General features: G+C 45.2%; 1 protein-coding gene across 5 annotated transcripts in view; it reads left to right on the top strand.

Moving 5' to 3' along the window:
• srek1 (splicing regulatory glutamine/lysine-rich protein 1) overlaps positions 1 to 19,689 on the top strand; it is a 49,966-nt gene that overhangs the window by 8,580 nt on the left and 21,697 nt on the right. The window contains exons 1-9 of one of the 5 annotated variants that reach the window (XM_080766258.1): positions 148 to 1,388; positions 1,480 to 2,449; positions 3,223 to 3,341; positions 5,509 to 5,706; positions 8,516 to 8,694; positions 10,906 to 11,142; positions 15,564 to 15,677; positions 16,427 to 16,501; positions 19,550 to 19,670. In XM_080766258.1, the coding sequence (XP_080622384.1) occupies positions 3,291 to 3,341; positions 5,509 to 5,706; positions 8,516 to 8,694; positions 10,906 to 11,142; positions 15,564 to 15,677; positions 16,427 to 16,501; positions 19,550 to 19,670 (975 nt within the window). In that variant the 5' untranslated portion in view covers positions 148 to 1,388; positions 1,480 to 2,449; positions 3,223 to 3,290. Of the gene's footprint in view, positions 1 to 147; positions 2,450 to 3,222; positions 3,342 to 5,508; positions 5,707 to 8,515; positions 8,695 to 10,905; positions 11,143 to 15,563; positions 15,678 to 16,426; positions 16,502 to 19,549; positions 19,671 to 19,689 lie in introns of those variants that run through there. The other 4 variants (XM_080766257.1, XM_080766259.1, XM_080766256.1 and 1 more) reach the window with 4 other exon arrangements.

The following is a 19,689-nucleotide window of genomic DNA, read 5'->3' as shown; positions in this document are numbered from 1 at the left end:
AAAAGGATTTTGGGTACCTACTGAGTTTATTAATTTGGTTCTGTATGTTTTTTCTGTGTGATTATGTGTGCATATCAGATACTAGAGCTGGCCCAGCTGTTACACTTCCACAATAAGGCTTTGTTTTCCAACAAGCCCCACTACTTCTCCTCCCCACGAAAACGATGGGGCCGTTCCCACCGCAGCCATGAGCCTGCGCCCACCAGGGGTGGAAACTATGTGACCCAGGAGAGAACCTTCCAAGATGGACACCTTGTCTCTTTTTATTTTCGTTTTATTTTTACTTTATTATTTTCGTTTTTTGAATCTTTTTCCTTTCATACTTTTCACATGTTGTCCAACTCTCTCTCCTCCTCTCTCTCTCTCTCTCTCTGTCTAGAAAAACTGCAGTATTGCCCTGTCTCTCTCTCTCTCTCTCTCTCTCTCTCTCTCTCTCTCTCTCTCTCTCTCTCTCTCTCTCTCTCTGTAGCATTTTTGTTTTTAATTTGTTATGTTTCTTTTTTGAAATTTTTTGTCCCACCCCCACCCCAACTCTCTGTTCTCTCCTACTTCTCCTGCAGCTTGCAACGTTGTGTTTTTTCGATTGTATTCTAATGCAGGTTTTGCCGAAGGAACTTGGCGTTTCGTTTGGAGACGGGGGTGAAAGTGTGTGTGTGACACACACACACGCGCACACACACACACATACACACACGTGGGGGAGTTCTGTGAAGATCTCTAACAAAACAACCTAACTTCTCTCTTTGTCTCCTACTCTGCTTGCAGAGCTGTGTATAGTGTCTAGTTCTGTTCAGGATTCCATGAATACTAGTGTCTAGTCATGCTATCAGAATCAACTATTGTCGCATCACAGTTTTCGGGTTTCTTTGTGCATAGTTCCCACGAATAGTTCCGTAGCCAGGAAGCCGCCTGTTTCCGCATCGGCAGGAAGTATATTATAGTCCTCAAGTTCTCCACCATTTTTTTTATTATTTCACTTTGAAATGCATTTAGATCACGACAGGCATGGCATTCAAAGTTTTCTTTTCACCAATATACACTCAAAGTTTGTTTTACTAGTAATTCTCTGAGCGTGTAGAAAATGTAACCAAGTGGACCCGTACCAAAAGGTCCATTTGTACCACTCACAGTTACAGACCTTTAAATATGTCCCTTTTTTTCACCCGATTAATCAAAAAGGACACATTTTTCCATTGCCTTTTTTTTGGAGCGTTAAATAAAAAAAAAAAAAAATGAAGCAGTACAGGCATGTATAAATTAATTATAATGGTAATGGGATTAATTTTAAACTTTAATTTACTTCTCCATTTTTTCCTTTTAATCAAAGTTGTGACTCGGGCACAGTTGATCAATGCTTTAAGTAAAACATTGACCCGCACTGGAAACTAGTTTCATTTGTTTGACCGTAAAACATCGACCCGCACTGGAAACTAGTTTCATTTGTTTGACCGTAAAACATCGACCCGCACTGGAAACTAGTTTCATTTGTTTGACCGTAAAACATTGACCCGCACTGGAAACTAGTTTCATTTGTTTGACCGTAAAACATCGACCCGCACTGGAAACTAGTTTCATTGTTTGACCGTAAAACATTGACCCGCACTGGAAACTAGTTTCATTTGTTTGACCGTAAAACATTGACCCGCACTGGAAACTAGTTTCATTTGTTTGACCGTAAAACATTGACCCGCACTGGAAACTAGTTTCATTTGTTTGACCGTAAAACATTGACCCGCACTGGAAACTAGTTTCATTTGTTTGACCGTAAAACATTGACCCGCACTGGAAACTAGTTTCATTGATTGACCGTAAAACATTGACCCGCACTGGAAACTAGTTTCATTTGTTTGACCGTAAAACATTGACCCGCACTGGAAATTAGTTTAATTTGTTTGACCGTAAAACATTGACCCGCACTGGAAACTAGGAACGAACAGCCTGGTTGTCTTTCTTTCTTATTATAAGATTATTGTCAATAATATTTTTAGTGCCTCCAACTTTGACTTGATTCTTTGTTTGAGTGACCCTTTGATGCATATACAGTTAGCCATCATGATGCTAATTCGTACAACAGTAGCTTTGCACCGTCATTATTATTATTATTTGCTCCAGTTAAAACAAAACTGAAAAGAGAAAAAAAAAAAAAAAATCAGAAATGAGATGGGGGGGACAAGAAAAGAAAAAAAAAAAATCCTTAAATCGGTTTTGTTTCTGAGCTTTCTGAGTTCTTGCCAGGTTAACGTTCTTATTTTTTTTCTTCTCCTATACAACGTTATTTTTCCTTAAATCTGTTTGTTCTCTGTATTTGATGTCCTGTGTGCATATTAGCGATGCAGCCATTGGGGTTGTCTTGTGTTGCGATCTGACCCGATTCCGCCCCGGAGGGGAAAAGACAGAAAACCTTGATATGATCGTTCCACTGTTCACAATGTGTTCCCAGACAGTACAGGTGACCCATACACCAACCTGTTGTTGACTACTTATTAATTATTAATTCATTTTTGACCTGAGATCAGATTCTAAAAATGTTCTTCTATCTACATCCTGACTTGTTTTCTGAAAAAGCCTATGTTTCTCTATGTCAGTCGTTCTTCGATTTTTCAAAAAAATAGCAGACCTACAAGCTCGTAGCGCGCCACTTGGTGGCGCTCTATGAGCTTGTAGATCTGCTGTTTTTCGAAAGCTAAAGCATAACATGATGCTATAACACCAAAATGGGTTAATTCTCTCTCTGCTCTCTTTTAAATTAAAAAAAAAGATTGTTCTTGTTGTTTTTCCTTTTCTATTCTATGAATATATGAAAAGAAAAACCCCAAGGACAAAAAAAACAAAAAACTTTTTTAAACGATTATTTTTAATTTGTTTGTGAAAGTTATAGGATTTGTGTGATATTTTTTTCCCAAATTACTATTTAAAAATTCACGGGGAGAAAATTAGCTTTTTACTTTGTTACCAAAGTGAGGATGATGACGACGCTTCACTTGCGTGTCTTCACAGTAAAGAATAAAAAAAAAATTGAATCATGCGTAGAAACTATTTACACACCCGTACTTTGTAGGCTGTATTACGAGGGAAGTGTCTGCTCTCTTTCTCTCTAGAATTAACAGCGGGGCTAATTTTTGCAGACATAGAGGAGTAAACAGAGAGGACAGTTTTTACCGTTATTTCGTTGTGGTAACGCCTGCTTTTCTCGTCCCCCTCCCCCCCCCCCCCCCACAACAGGGAAGATCCCGGAGGAGAGCAAAGCCTTGTCTCTGTTGGCGCCGGCCGCGCCACCGGTCCCTACGCTGATGCCCGGCGCCGGTCTGCTGCCCATTCCTACGGCCACCCCCATGCACACGGTCAGTCTGCTGCCCATTCCTACGGCCACCCCCATGCACACGGTCAGTCTGCTGCCCATTCCTACGGCCACCCCCATGCACACGGTCAGTCTGCTGCCCATTCCTACGGCCACCCCCATGCACACGGTCAGTCTGCTGCCCATTCCTACGGCCACCCCCATGCACACGGTCAGTCTGCTGCCCATAAGACCCGCCAAAATACATTTCTTATCACATTTAGTCGACTAAAACTAGACCAACACTAAGACATTCCAGGTGACTAAGGGCCGATTCATACTCCTATTTTACCCTGTTTCGGCGCTGTAGTGCCGAAATGATTTCGGCTCGTCAGAAATTTTCAGTAGCACCGAAGAGCCGACTTTAGGACGGTACCCCCCCCCCCCCCCCCCCCCCCCCCCCCGAATCTCAAATGAGGTCACATTGTAGGCTCTACAGAGCCAATTAAATAACGTCACATTGTAGGCTCTACAGAGCCAAATGACGTCACATTGTAGGCTCTACAGAGCCAATTAAATGGCGTCACATTGTAGGCTCTACAGAGCCAAATGACGTCACATTGTAGGCTCTACAGAGCCAAATGACGTCACATTGTAGGCTCTACAGAGCCAAATGACGTCACATTGTAGGCTCTACAGAGCCAAATAAATGACGTCACATTGTAGGCTCTACAGAGCCGAACCGACTTTTATTTTATTAAAATAGGAGTATGAATCGGCCCTATGATGTGAACACACGGTCAGTCTGCTGCCCATTCCTATACGGCCACCCCCATGACCCCCAGTCAGCACTACGGTCTTCTCTTTCCACTCCATTCCACTCCCATTCTTCACGATTTGATTATTCAACTCAATTCTCAAGGTCATTACACACTGGCGAATTAGCGACGCGATGCGAATAAGCGATCTGAAAATGCGAAATATTGCATGTTGCAGTTCGCCTGCGAATCTCTGCAAAATATGAGCAAACAAATAAAGAGCGAAAACGGTCTCACATTCGCCGCTGATGTGGAAGCTTGCATGGACTTCAAATATATATTTTTTAAATGCGAATTATTCGCACGAATATATCGCGTCGCTAATTCGCCAGTGTGTAATGACCTTTAGTCCAAAATGATTCTGGATTCAATACTACGATACAATACAGCTGTGCTGAACTGAAGTGATACTGACTTGCAGTCAGTAACCTGAAAATGACTGAAGACATGATGTTTACTGTGATTAGGGTAAGGTTACATTTCATATCACAAACACCATGTAGTGAAAACTGTAACTGTAAGCAGAAAAAATTAATAATAATCCCCACTCCCATGCACACTGTTCAGTTCACCAATCCACGGCTAAATTGGCACAAATGTTGTTTTTGGTCAGCAAATAAAAATTTCTCTTCAATTTAACTTTTTAGTCACATTTTAGTCTCCTGGAATGTTTTAGTGTTCGTCTAGTTTTAGTTGACGAAAAATATCGCATGTTTTTAGTCGACTAAAATCTATAGTTGATTTAGTCGACTAAAAATGTATTCTGTCGGGCCTTGATGCCGTGTTTTTTTTTACACTTGCTGAAAATAGCCGATCTACAAGCTCGCAGCACGACGCGTTGTGAGCTTGTAGATCGGCTATTTCCAGCATTCAAAACCAAGTGTAAAATGACTTCTACTGGATCTGTTGTCCACTAGTCCCCTTTAGTCTATGAAGTGAGTTCAAGTGACTTTATTCCAGTAGAGAGTGTCATAAGGCGTCTTACTGGTCGGTAAATGTAGTCTTAGTTTTACTCATCGTAGCTTAGTTTTCATTTAGTTTCCATTTGGTTTTCGTCAGTGGAAAAAGGTAGTCGACGAAAACAACACTGGTTTAAAACCCATTTTGGTGCTAACCCTAGCTATTGAAAAATAGCAGGCCTACAAACTCATAGAGCTTGTAGGTCTGCTATTTTTTGACAAATCGAAGAACGACTGACATAGAAACATAAGCTTTTTCAGAAAACTGTCATTTTCAAACAGACATTTTTTTAGAATCTGATCTGAGGTCAGAATGGGTTAACTGTATGACGTGTTCCACAGCCTCCAGAATCTGATCTGAGGTCAGAATGGGTGAACTGTATGACGTGTTCCACAGCCTCCAGAATCTGATCTGAGGTCAGAATGGGTTAACTGTATGATGTGTGTTCCACAGCCTCCAGCGTTCTCTGCTCCTTCTCTGGTGAACCGGGCGTCTGCCTCGTCTGCGCTGGACCCGGCTGCAGCGGCTGCGGCCGCGGCTGCGGCGGCTGCGGCCGCGGTGCTCAACCCTCCTCCCCTCATGGGCAACGTGGACCCTTCCAAGATAGACGAGATCCGCAGGACCGTCTACGTCGGCAACCTCAACTCACAGGTGAGCTGCATCCATCCGTCCATCTTCAACCGCTTTTAGTATTTAAGCTGATCGTTTTATTATTAGTTTCGTAAATGCACTTTCCTGTGTGATAGGGGTTGTAATATTCATAATATATTAATATTCATTATACATTTCATTCTTTTACTTTGCTCATTAGTCATTTCTCATCATGTTTCCCTTATTATTATTATTGTTATTAAATATATAGCCAATATCCTTCCATTCCGTCTACTTTTTAGAACAGTGAGAAAGCACTATTGCGTTTGTTGACATTCTAATCGCGATACATAACTCATTTGCATATTTAAATGATTGACGTTCGGAGGATCCCCCTCATTCCCCTGGTAACGCTATGAACTGTGGGTCGATGCTGACTTTGGCAAAGGGCACATAAAGGGGCGGGGCTGAGCCCTCACTGACTCCCTCAAGCCCTCGCAGACTTCACATGAACGTGCATCTGCGGGGCACGGTGTCACAGTTGGTAGTGCTGTCACCTCACAGCTAGAAGGTCCTGGGTTCGATTCCCGCTTGGGGCGCTGTGGGTGCTGGCGGCGTGTTTCCTCCTCCGCGTCATCAGTGCCCATATACCCGAAGGCGTGGTTGGCGAAAGCAGCAGATGTGTGTTTAACATGTAACCCTCCCCCAGACCACCACGGCAGAGCAGCAGATGTGTGTTTAACATGTAACCCTCCCCCAGACCACCACGGCAGAGCAGCAGATGTGTGTTTAACATGTAACCCTCCCCCAGACCACCACGGCAGAGCAGCAGATGTGTGTTTAACGTGTAACCCTCCCCCAGACCACCACGGCAGAGCAGCAGATGTGTGTTGTTAACATGTAACCCTCCCCCAGACCACCACGGCAGAGCAGCAGATGTGTGTTTAACATGTAACCCTCCCCCAGACCACCACGGCAGAGCAGCAGATGTGTGTTTAACATGTAACCCTCCCCCAGACCACCACGGCAGAGCAGCAGATGTGTGTTTAACGTGTAACCCTCCCCCAGACCACCACGGCAGAGCAGCAGATGTGTGTTTAACGTGTAACCCTCCCCCAGACCACCACGGCAGAGCAGCAGATGTGTGTTTAACGTGTAACCCTCCCCCAGACCACCACGGCAGAGCAGCAGATGTGTGTTTAACGTGTAATCCTCCCCCAGACCACCACGGCAGAGCAGCAGATGTGTGTTGTTAACATGTAACCCTCCCCCAGACCACCACAGCGGAGCAGCAGATGTGTGTTTAACGTGTAACCCTCCCCCAGACCACCACGGCAGAGCAGCAGATGTGTGTTGTTAACGTGTAACCCTCCCCCAGACCACCACGGCGGAGCAGCAGATGTGTGTTTAACATGTAACCCTCCCCCAGACCACCACGGCAGAGCAGCAGATGTGTGTTTAACGTGTAACCCTCCCCCAGACCACCACGGCAGAGCAGCAGATGTGTGTTTAACGTGTAATCCTCCCCCAGACCACCACGGCAGAGCAGCAGATGTGTGTTTAACATGTAACCCTCCCCCAGACCACCACGGCAGAGCAGCAGATGTGTGTTTAACGTGTAACCCTCCCCCAGACCACCACGGCAGAGCAGCAGATGTGTGTTGTTAACATGTAACCCTCCCCCAGACCACCACGGCAGAGCAGCAGATGTGTGTTTAACATGTAACCCTCCCCCAGACCACCACGGCAGAGCAGCAGATGTGTGTTTAACATGTAACCCTCCCCCAGACCACCACGGCAGAGCAGCAGATGTGTGTTTAACGTGTAACCCTCCCCCAGACCACCACGGCAGAGCAGCAGATGTGTGTTTAACGTGTAACCCTCCCCCAGACCACCACGGCAGAGCAGCAGATGTGTGTTTAACGTGTAACCCTCCCCCAGACCACCACGGCAGAGCAGCAGATGTGTGTTTAACGTGTAATCCTCCCCCAGACCACCACGGCAGAGCAGCAGATGTGTGTTGTTAACATGTAACCCTCCCCCAGACCACCACAGCGGAGCAGCAGATGTGTGTTTAACGTGTAACCCTCCCCCAGACCACCACGGCAGAGCAGCAGATGTGTGTTGTTAACGTGTAACCCTCCCCCAGACCACCACGGCGGAGCAGCAGATGTGTGTTTAACATGTAACCCTCCCCCAGACCACCACGGCAGAGCAGCAGATGTGTGTTTAACGTGTAACCCTCCCCCAGACCACCACGGCAGAGCAGCAGATGTGTGTTTAACGTGTAATCCTCCCCCAGACCACCACGGCAGAGCAGCAGATGTGTGTTTAACATGTAACCCTCCCCCAGACCACCACGGCGGAGCAGCAGATGTGTGTTGTTAACGTGTAACCCTCCCCCAGACCACCACGGCAGAGCAGCAGATGTGTGTTTAACGTGTAACCCTCCCCCAGACCACCACAGCGGAGCAGCAGATGTGTGTTTAACGTGTAACCCTCCCCCAGACCACCACGGCAGAGCAGCAGATGTGTGTTTAACGTGTAACCCTCCCCCAGACCACCACAGCGGAGCAGCAGATGTGTGTGTTTAACGTGTAACCCTCCCCCAGACCACCACGGCAGAGCAGCAGATGTGTGTTGTTAACGTGTAACCCTCCCCCAGACCACCACAGCGGAGCAGCAGATGTGTGTTTAACATGTAACCCTCCCCCAGACCACCACGGCGGAGCAGCAGATGTGTGTTTAACGTGTAATCCTCCCCCAGACCACCACAGCGGAGCAGCAGATGTGTGTTTAACGTGTAACCCTCCCCCAGACCACCACGGCAGAGCAGCAGATGTGTGTTTAACGTGTAACCCTCCCCCAGACCACCACGGCAGAGCAGCTCCTGGAGTTCTTCAAGCAGGTGGGCGACGTGAAGTTTGTGCGCATGGCGGGCGACGAGACGCAGCCCACGCGCTTCGCCTTCGTGGAGTTCGTGGACCAGGTGTCCGTGGCCAGAGCGCTGACCTACAACGGCGTCATGTTCGGAGACCGACCGCTGAAGTACGTCTCACACCGTCGTCATTACCGTTATTATAGCCCAGCGGTTCCTCAGACTTCTTCGTGTCGAGGACCCCCCCCCCCCTAAATCAACATTTATTAGGCCCACGGACCCCCCCATTTGAAAACATTATGCCAGTTACCCCGATTTTTTTTTTGCGGCTCTACCAGTTGATTCTCAACCCATTTAATTTCAAGGACCCCCCCCCCCCCAGTTTCACACGCATTATGCTACGGACCCCCATTTAACCCATTCTGACCTGAGATCAGAGTCATACGAGGTTTCCACTGGACACACACACACACACTGGTCTGATTAACCCATTCTGACCTGAGATCAGATTCATACGAGGATTCCACTGGACACACACACTGGTCTGATTAACCCATTCTGACCTGAGATCAGATTCATACGAGGATTCCACTGGACACACACACTGGTCTGATTAACCCATTCTGACCTGAGATCAGATTCTAAAAAATGTCAGTCGTTCTTCGATTTTTCAAAAATAGCAGACCTACAAGCTCGTAGCGCGCCACTCGGTGGCGCGCTATGAGCTTGTAGATCTGCTATTTTTCAATAGCTAAAGCATAACATGATGCTGACACCAGAATGGGTTCCCGTTCAGAATGGGTTAATGGCATTTCTATCTCTGGTACCCCCAGCGGCACCGGGTGCAGCGCTACGAGCTTGTAGTTCTGCTATTTTTGAAAAGTCGTGAAAGTATAAAACAAATGGTACAAATTCGTGTAATTCAAAAATCTTACAATATATACATATATACTTTCAAGCAGACATTTTTAACTCAAATCTTTGCTTCTGTCCTTGGAACAACATATGTTCAGATGGGGGGTCCCTGGAACAACATATGTTCAGATGGGGGGTCCCTGGAACAACATATTTTCAGATGGGGGGTCCCTGGAACAACATATTTTCAGATGGGGGGTCCCTGGAACAACATATGTTCAGATGGGGGGTCCCTGGAACAACATATTTTCAGATTGGGGGTCCCTGGAACAACATATTTTCAGATGGGGGGTCCCTGGAACAACATATTTTCAGATGTGGGGTCCCTGGAACAACATATTTTCAGATGGGGGGTCCCGCAGCCAAATACAGATAATTCTTGACATGAAAATGTTTGAGAACAACTGACAGAGAAAGAGGTTTTTTTTTCCTGAAAACTGTCAGGATTTAGAAGACATGTACTCGTTGTACAACATATCGGTGTCGTCATTTACTGTCCTATGCAAACATTAAATAAGTCAATACTTTTCAAACTGTTCTTCGGAAACCTAAAGGACAACTTTAGCTTTTTCCAACCAAGGTTCATGTTTTAGGTTATTAGAGAAAGTAAAAGATGTGTCTTAGTTATTTTTCATTTGCTGCTTTCTTTCATTTTAGGGATTTTGGCTGTTTTTGACATTTGAACATGGGGCTAAATAAATATGTCTTTATTTACAAAATATTATGGCGATTTTTTTTTAAATGTATTCTTTAGTTTACTGTAGTCCTACTAGACCCCAAGAAATGTTACTTGACCACAAAAGATCACGGGATCTACTGAATGTGAAACTGGCATATTGAGCCTATTACACACAGTGTGGCTTCCCTCCAGTAGGACTCCTTCACATTCAGTAGATCCTGTGATCTTCTGTGGCCAGATGTAATTTCTTTGGCTCTAGTAGGACTATAGTAAATAATAAAAGAATAAATCACCATAATATGTTGTAATTAAAGACGTATTTAGCCCCATGTTCGAATGCCTCCGCCCCCCCCTGTCAAAAAGAGATAAAATCCCTAAAACAAAATAAAGCAGCAAATGGAAGAAAAAAATGAACACTCATCTTTTACTTTCTCACAAACCCAAAACATGAACCTTGGTTGGAAAAAATCTAAAGTTGTCCTTTATTGCATAGATTAATGTCGCTTGGATATAAATAATGCAATAAAGGCATTCATTCATTCATTCATTAAAGTCCATAGACTTGGCTGGGTTTCCCATTGGTCAGCTGGGTGTTTTTGGGGGGGCTCTGTTTGTTTCCCATTGGTCAGCTGGGTGTTTTTAGGGGGGCTCTGTTTGTTTCCCATTGGTCAGCTGGGTGTTTTTCGGGGGGGCTCTGTTTGTTTCCCATTGGTCAGCTGGGTGTTTTTGGGGGAACTCTGATTGTTTCCCATTGGTCAACATGGGCGTCCTCTGTGTGTCTGGTCAGGATCAACCATTCCAACAACGCCATCGTGAAGCCTCCTGAGCTGACCCCCCAGGCCGCGGCCAAGGAGCTGGAGACGGTGATGAAGAGGGTGAAGGAGTACACGTCCACCATCGCCGCCGTGCTGGAGCCCGTGGACGTGAAGAAGCGCTCCTCCAGCCGCTCCAGGAGGTCCCATCGCTCGCGCTCCCGTTCCCGCTCCCGTTCCAGACACAGGAGGAGGTCGCGCTCGAAGCACAGGTGTGTGTGTGTGTGTGTGTGTGTGTGTGTGTGTGTGTTGTGTGTGTGTGTGTGTGTGTGTGTTGTGTGTGTTGTGTGTGTGTGTGTGTGTGTGTGTGTTGTGTGTGTTGTGTGTGTGTGTTGTGTGTGTTGTGTGTGTGTGTGTGTGTGTGTGTTGCGTGTGTGTGTGTTGTGTGTGTGTGTGTGTGTGTGTGTGTGTTGTGTGTGTGTGTGTGTGTGTGTGTGTGTGTGTGTGTGTGTGTTGCGTGTGTGTGTGTTGTGTGTGTGTGTGTGTGTGTTGCGTGTGTGGCAAATGTTGATGTATTCATAGTCTTTTGGTCGTCTGAAATGTTTTTAGTTTGAGTCTAGTTTTAGTCGCCGGTTTATTTCGTCAACTACAATGTGTTGTTGCGGGCCTGGATGGCGTCATGGTGGGCCTTGTTATGTTCACTTGGTTGTGCTCTGAAGATAGCCGACCGACAATCGGCTGTTTTCAGAGTGCTACAACCGAGCCAACCCAAACATCACACTATTTCACACTGTTTTCAGAGTGCTACAACCGAGCCAACCCAAACATCACACTATTTCACACTGTTTTCAGAGTGCTACAACCGAGCCAACCCAAACATCACACTATTTCACACTGTTTTCAGAGTGCTACAACCGAGCCAACCCAAACATCACACTATTTCACACTGTTTTCAGAGTGCTACAACCGAGCCAACCCAAACATCACACTATTTCACACTGTTTTCAGAGTGCTACAACCGAGCCAACCCAAACATCACACTATTTCACACTGTTTTCAGAGTGCTACAACCGAGCCAACCCAAACATCACACTATTTCACACTGTTTTCAGAGTGCTACAACCGAGCCAACCCAAACATCACACTATTTCACACTGTTTTCAGAGTGCTACAACCGAGCCAACCCAAACATCACACTATTTCACACTGTTTTCAGAGTGCTACAACCGAGCCAACCCAAACATCACACTATTTCACACTGTTTTCAGAGTGCTACAACCGAGCCAACCCAAACATCACACTATTTCACACTGTTTTCAGAGTGCTACAACCGAGCCAACCCAAACATCACACTATTTCACACTGTTTTCAGAGTGCTACAACCGAGCCAACCCAAACATCACACTATTTCACACTGTTTTCAGAGTGCTACAACCGAGCCAACCCAAACATCACACTATTTCACACTGTTTTCAGAGTGCTACAACCGAGCCAACCCAAACATCACACTATTTCACACTGTTTTCAGAGTGCTACAACCGAGCCAACCCAAACATCACACTATTTCACACTGTTTTCAGAGTGCTACAACCGAGCCAACCCAAACATCACACTATTTCACACTGTTTTCAGAGTGCTACAACCGAGCCAACCCAAACATCACACTATTTCACACTGTTTTCAGAGTGCTACAACCGAGCCAACCCAAACATCACACTATTTCACACTGTTTTCAGAGTGCTACAACCGAGCCAACCCAAACATCACACTATTTCACACTGTTTTCAGAGTGCTACAACCGAGCCAACCCAAACATCACACTATTTCACACTGTTTTCAGAGTGCTACAACCGAGCCAACCCAAACATCACACTATTTCACACTGTTTTCAGAGTGCTACAACCGAGCCAACCCAAACATCACACTATTTCACACTGTTTTCAGAGTGCTACAACCGAGCCAACCCAAACATCACACTATTTCACACTGTTTTCAGAGTGCTACAACCGAGCCAACCCAAACATCACACTATTTCACACTGTTTTCAGAGTGCTACAACCGAGCCAACCCAAACATCACACTATTTCACACTGTTTTCAGAGTGCTACAACCGAGCCAACCCAAACATCACACTATTTCACACTGTTTTCAGAGTGCTACAACCGAGCCAACCCAAACATCACACTATTTCACACTGTTTTCAGAGTGCTACAACCGAGCCAACCCAAACATCACACTATTTCACACTGTTTTCAGAGTGCTACAACCGAGCCAACCCAAACATCACACTATTTCACACTGTTTTCAGAGTGCTACAACCGAGCCAACCCAAACATCACACTATTTCACACTGTTTTCAGAGTGCTACAACCGAGCCAACCCAAACATCACACTATTTCACACTGTTTTCAGAGTGCTACAACCGAGCCAACCCAAACATCACACTATTTCACACTGTTTTCAGAGTGCTACAACCGAGCCAACCCAAACATCACACTATTTCACACTGTTTTCAGAGTGCTACAACCGAGCCAACCCAAACATCACACTATTTCACACTGTTTTCAGAGTGCTACAACCGAGCCAACCCAAACATCACACTATTTCACACTGTTTTCAGAGTGCTACAACCGAGCCAACCCAAACATCACACTATTTCACACTGTTTTCAGAGTGCTACAACCGAGCCAACCCAAACATCACACTATTTCACACTGTTTTCAGAGTGCTACAACCGAGCCAACCCAAACATCACACTATTTCACACTGTTTTCAGAGTGCTACAACCGAGCCAACCCAAACATCACACTATTTCACACTGTTTTCAGAGTGCTACAACCGAGCCAACCCAAACATCACACTATTTCACACTGTTTTCAGAGTGCTACAACCGAGCCAACCCAAACATCACACTATTTCACACTGTTTTCAGAGTGCTACAACCGAGCCAACCCAAACATCACACTATTTCACACTGTTTTCAGAGTGCTACAACCGAGCCAACCCAAACATCACACTATTTCACACTGTTTTCAGAGTGCTACAACCGAGCCAACCCAAACATCACACTATTTCACACTGTTTTCAGAGTGCTACAACCGAGCCAACCCAAACATCACACTATTTCACACTGTTTTCAGAGTGCTACAACCGAGCCAACCCAAACATCACACTATTTCACACTGTTTTCAGAGTGCTACAACCGAGCCAACCCAAACATCACACTATTTCACACTGTTTTCAGAGTGCTACAACCGAGCCAACCCAAACATCACACTATTTCACACTGTTTTCAGAGTGCTACAACCGAGCCAACCCAAACATCACACTATTTCACACTGTTTTCAGAGTGCTACAACCGAGCCAACCCAAACATCACACTATTTCACACTGTTTTCAGAGTGCTACAACCGAGCCAACCCAAACATCACACTATTTCACACTGTTTTCAGAGTGCTACAACCGAGCCAACCCAAACATCACACTATTTCACACTGTTTTCAGAGTGCTACAACCGAGCCAACCCAAACATCACACTATTTCTATAGACTAAAAGGTACCCTTCCTCTCCAAGTAGTTCTGCTTGTCAAAATGTGAACTGCAGACTTGAAAAGAAAAGAATCTCCGTCTTTTGGTGAAAAGTTAAATAGTTTATTTGAAGATGAGCTAAAAGGCAAATAAATAACAGGACCTACGCGTTTCGACCAAAAAGGTCTTCGTCAGGGTCTATCAAATTATTTCTACTGGATCTCTTCTCCACTAGTCCCTCCCTGACATTTAGTTCTACTGGATCTCTTCTCCACTAGTCCCTCCCTGACATTTAGTTCTACTGGATCTCTTCTCCACTAGTCCCTCCCTGACATTTAGTTCTACTGGATCTCTTGTCCACTGGTCCCTCCCTGACATTTAGTTCTACTGGATCTCTTCTCCACTAGTCCCTCCCTGACATTTAGTTCTACTGGATCTCTTCTCCACTATAGTCCCTCCCTGACATTTAGTTCTACTGGATCTCTTCTCCACTAGTCCCTCCCTGACATTTAGTTCTACTGGATCTCTTCTCCACTAGTCCCTCCCTAACATTTAGTTCTACTGGATCTCTTCTCCACTAGTCCCTCCCTGACATTTAGTTCTACTGGATCTCTTCTCCACTAGTCCCTCCCTGACATTTAGTTCTACTGGATCTCTTCTCCACTAGTCCCTCCCTGACATTTCGTTCTACTGGATCTCTTCTCCACTAGATCCCTCCTTAACATTTAGTTCTACTGGATCTCTTCTCCACTAGTCCCTCCCTGACATTTAGTTCTACTGGATCTCTTCTCCACTAGTCCCTCCCTAACATTTAGTTCTACTGGATCTCTTCTCCACTAGTCCCTCCCTGACATTTAGTTCTACTGGATCTCTTCTCCACTAGTCCCTCCCTGACATTTAGTTCTACTGGATCTCTTCTCCACTAGTCCCTCCCTGACATTTAGTTCTACTGGATCTCTTCTCCACTAGTCCCTCCCTGACATTTAGTTCTACTGGATCTCTTCTCCACTAGTCCCTCCCTAACATTTAGTTCTACTGGATCTCTTCTCCACTAGTCCCTCCCTGACATTTAGTTCTACTGGATCTCTTCTCCACTAGTCCCTCCCTGACATTTTAATCTAGTTTTAATGTGTTGATATAAAAACGTCCCTTCCTTCCCTTTCAGGAGCAAACCGGCTCCACGGCCGAGCCAGAGGGTGGCGGACTCCCGCGGCGCCCGAGGCGGCCACAGGAGGCGCTCTCGGTCCAGAGACAAGAAACGCAGCCGCAGTCGCTCCAGGTACAGTATGACAGTAATGTAGCTACAGTATGTGCTGTTTATTATTATTATTATTATATATGACAGTAATGTACTACCTACAGTACAAGCTGCAGCTACTTTGGTCGTTATGCTCCAAAGGCAGCCTACGGTAGGATGGGGTTTAAAGGCAGCCTACGGTAGGATGGGGTTTAAAGGCAGCCTACGGTAGGATGGGGTTTAAAGGCAGCCTACGGTAGGATGGGGTTTAAAGGCAGCCTACGGTAGGATGGGGTTTAAAGGCAGCCTACGGTAGGATGGGGTTTAAAGGCAGCCTACGGTAGGATGGGGTTTAAAGGCAGCCTACGGTAGGATGGGGTTTAAAGGCAGCCTACGGTAGGATGGGGTTTAAAGGCAGCCTACGGTAGGATGGGGTTTAAAGGCAGCCTACGGTAGGATGGGGTTTAAAGGCAGCCTACGGTAGGATGGGGTTTAAAGGCAGCCTACGGTAGGATGGGGTTTAAAGGCAGCCTACGGTAGGATGGGGTTTAAAGGCAGCCTACGGTAGGATGGGGTTTAAAGGCAGCCTACGGTAGGATGGGGTTTAAAGGCAGCCTACGGTAGGATGGGGTTTAAAGGCAGCCTACGGTAGGATGGGGTTTAAAGGCAGCCTACGGTAGGATGGGGTTTAAAGGCAGCCTACGGTAGGATGGGGTTTAAAGGCAGCCTACGGTAGGATGGGCTTTAAAGCCCCGGAAGTGTTAAAAACAAAATGAACCCATTTTTCACAGAGTTCACAACAAGAGGAAGAGCAGAGAACGGTCCAGGAGTCCCAGGAGGAAAGCCAGGTCTCCTTCACCACGAAGGTGAGCGCACACACGCACGCACGCACGCACACACACACACGCATGCACACACCACCTCCACCACGGAGCTGAGCGCACGCACACACACACACCTCCTTCACCACTTCGGCTGTGGGGAGGCGGTGGCTCAGTGGCTGGATGGTAACCGGCAAGGTTCCCGGTTCGATCCCTGTGGGCTCCCCCAGAGTTATAGTGTGGAAGTGTCCTTGAGCAAGACTCTGAACCCCTGATCGCTCCCGATGTGCAGGTTGGTGCCTTGCATGGTTTCCTCTGTCATCGGTGTGTGTGAATGGGTGAATGTAATGCACAGTCTATGTAAAGGTGTGTGAATGGGTGAATGTAATGCACAATCTATGTAAAGGTGTGTGAATGTGTGTGTGAATGGGTGAATGTAATGCACAATCTATGCAAAGGTGTGTGAATGGGTGAATGTTTAATGCACAATCTATGTAAAGGTGTGTGAATGTGTAATGCACAGTCTATGTAAAGGTGTGTGAATGGGTGAATGTAATGCACCATCTATGTAAAGGTGTGTGAATGGGTGAATGTAATGCACCATCTATGTAAAGGTGTGTGAATGGGTGAATGTACCATCTATGTAAAGGTGTGTGAATGGGTGAATGTAATGCACAATCTATGTAAAGGTGTGTGAATGGGTGAATGTACCATCTATGTAAAGGTGTGTGAATGGGTGAATGTACCATCTATGTAAAGGTGTGTGAATGGGTGAATGTAATGCACAATCTATGTAAAGGTGTGTGAATGGGTGAATGTAATGCACAATCTATGTAAAGGTGTGTGAATGGGTGAATGTAATGCACCATCTATGTAAAGATGGGTGAATGTACCATCTATGTAAAGGTGTGTGAATGGGTGAATGTAATGCACCATCTATGTAAAGGTGTGTGAATGGGTGAATGTAATGCACAATCTATGTAAAGGTGTGTGAATGGGTGAATGTAATGCACAATCTATGTAAAGGTGTGTGAATGGGTAAATGTAATGCACAGTCTATTTATAGGTGTGTGAATGGGTGAATGTACCATCTATGTAAAGGTGTGTGAATGGGTGAATGTACCATCTATGTAAAGGTGTGTGAATGGGTGAATGTAATGCACAATCTATGTAAAGGTGTGTGAATGGGTGAATGTGATGCACATTCTATGTAAAGGTGTGTGAATGGGTGAATGTGATGCACAGTCTATGTAAAGGTGTGTGAATGGGTGAATGTGATGCACAGTCTATGTAAAGGTGTGTGAATGGGTGAATGTAATGTACCATCTATGTAAAGGTGTGTGAATGGGTGAATGTACCATCTATGTAAAGGTGTGTGAATGTGTGTGTGAATGGGTGAATGTAATGCACCATCTATGTAAAGGTGTGTGAATGGGTGAATGTAATGCACCATCTATGTAAAGGTGTGTGAATGGGTGAATGTAATGCACAATCTATGTAAAGGTGTGTGAATGGGTGAATGTAATGCACAGTCTATGTAAAGGTGTGTGAATGGGTGAATGTACCATCTATGTAAAGGTGTGTGAATGGGTGAATGTAATGCACCATCTATGTAAAGGTGTGTGAATGGGTGAATGTAATGCACAATCTATGTAAAGGTGTGTGAATGGGTGAATGTACCATCTATGTAAAGGTGTGTGAATGGGTGAATGTACCATCTATGTAAAGGTGTGTGAATGGGTGAATGTACCATCTATGTAAAGGTGTGTGAATGGGTGAATGTACCATCTATGTAAAGGTGTGTGAATGGGTGAATGTACCATCTATGTAAAGGTGTGTGAATGGGTGAATGTAATGCACAATCTATGTAAAGGTGTGTGAATGGGTGAATGTAATGCACCATCTATGTAAAGGTGTGTGAATGGGTGAATGTAATGCACAGTCTATGTAAAGGTGTGTGAATGGGTGAATGTGTAATGCACAGTCTATGTAAAGGTGTGTGAATGGGTGAATGTAATGCACAGTCTATGTAAAGGTGTGTGAATGGGTGAATGTACCATCTATGTAAAGGTGTGTGAATGGGTGAATGTACCATCTATGTAAAGGTGTGTGAATGGGTGAATGTACCATCTATGTAAAGGTGTGTGAATGGGTGAATGTAATGTACCATCTATGTAAAGGTGTGTGAATGGGTGAATGTACCATCTATGTAAAGGTGTGTGAATGTGTGTGTGAATGGGTGAATGTAATGCACAATCTATGTAAAGGTGTGTGAATGGGTGAATGTGTAATGCACAATCTATGTAAAGGTGTGTGAATGGGTGAATGTACCATCTATGTAAAGGTGTGTGAATGGGTGAATGTAATGCACAGTCTATGTAAAGGTGTGTGAATGGGTGAATGTAATGCAACATCTATGTAAAGGTGTGTGAATGGGTGAATGTGTAATGCACAGTCTATGTAAAGGTGTGTGAATGGGTGAATGTAATGCACAGTCTATGTAAAGGTGTGTGAATGGGTGAATGTACCATCTATGTAAAGGTGTGTGAATGGGTGAATGTACCATCTATGTAAAGGTGTGTGAATGGGTGAATGTACCATCTATGTAAAGGTGTGTGAATGGGTGAATGTAATGTACCATCTATGTAAAGGTGTGTGAATGGGTGAATGTACCATCTATGTAAAGGTGTGTGAATGGGTGAATGTACCATCTATGTAAAGGTGTGTGAATGGGTGAATGTACCATCTATGTAAAGGTGTGTGAATGGGTGAATGTACCATCTATGTAAAGGTGTGTGAATGGGTGAATGTACCATCTATGTAAAGGTGTGTGAATGGGTGAATGTACCATCTATGTAAAGGTGTGTGAATGGGTGAATGTAATGCACAATCTATGTAAAGGTGTGTGAATGTGCATGTATGTAAAGTGCCTTGGATACAGGCGCTATATAAATGCACTTCCTTTGTTCCATCCACGCCACATCTCTCAGCAGGACGCATTGTGAGCTGCTGTGTGTTCTGGAGTGAAATGATCAATATTAATATTAAAGGTCGTCGATGGTAATTAATATTCCGTGTTTTCTTCTTCTCCAGGGCCAACAAGGAGAGGCGGAGGGAACGCAGCAGAGACCGGAAGGAACGCTCCACGTCCAGGAAAAAGAGCCGCCGCGATGAGAAGGTCAACCGCAAGACTAAAGGGTCCATACCCACCAAGGTGCAATAAACACTCTGTA

Source organism: Protomyctophum bolini, assembly GCF_963924005.1.
Source record: "Protomyctophum bolini genome assembly, chromosome: 6".
Classification (NCBI taxonomy): Eukaryota; Metazoa; Chordata; class Actinopteri; order Myctophiformes; family Myctophidae; genus Protomyctophum; species Protomyctophum bolini.
This window is presented reverse-complemented; position numbering and strand designations above follow the sequence as displayed.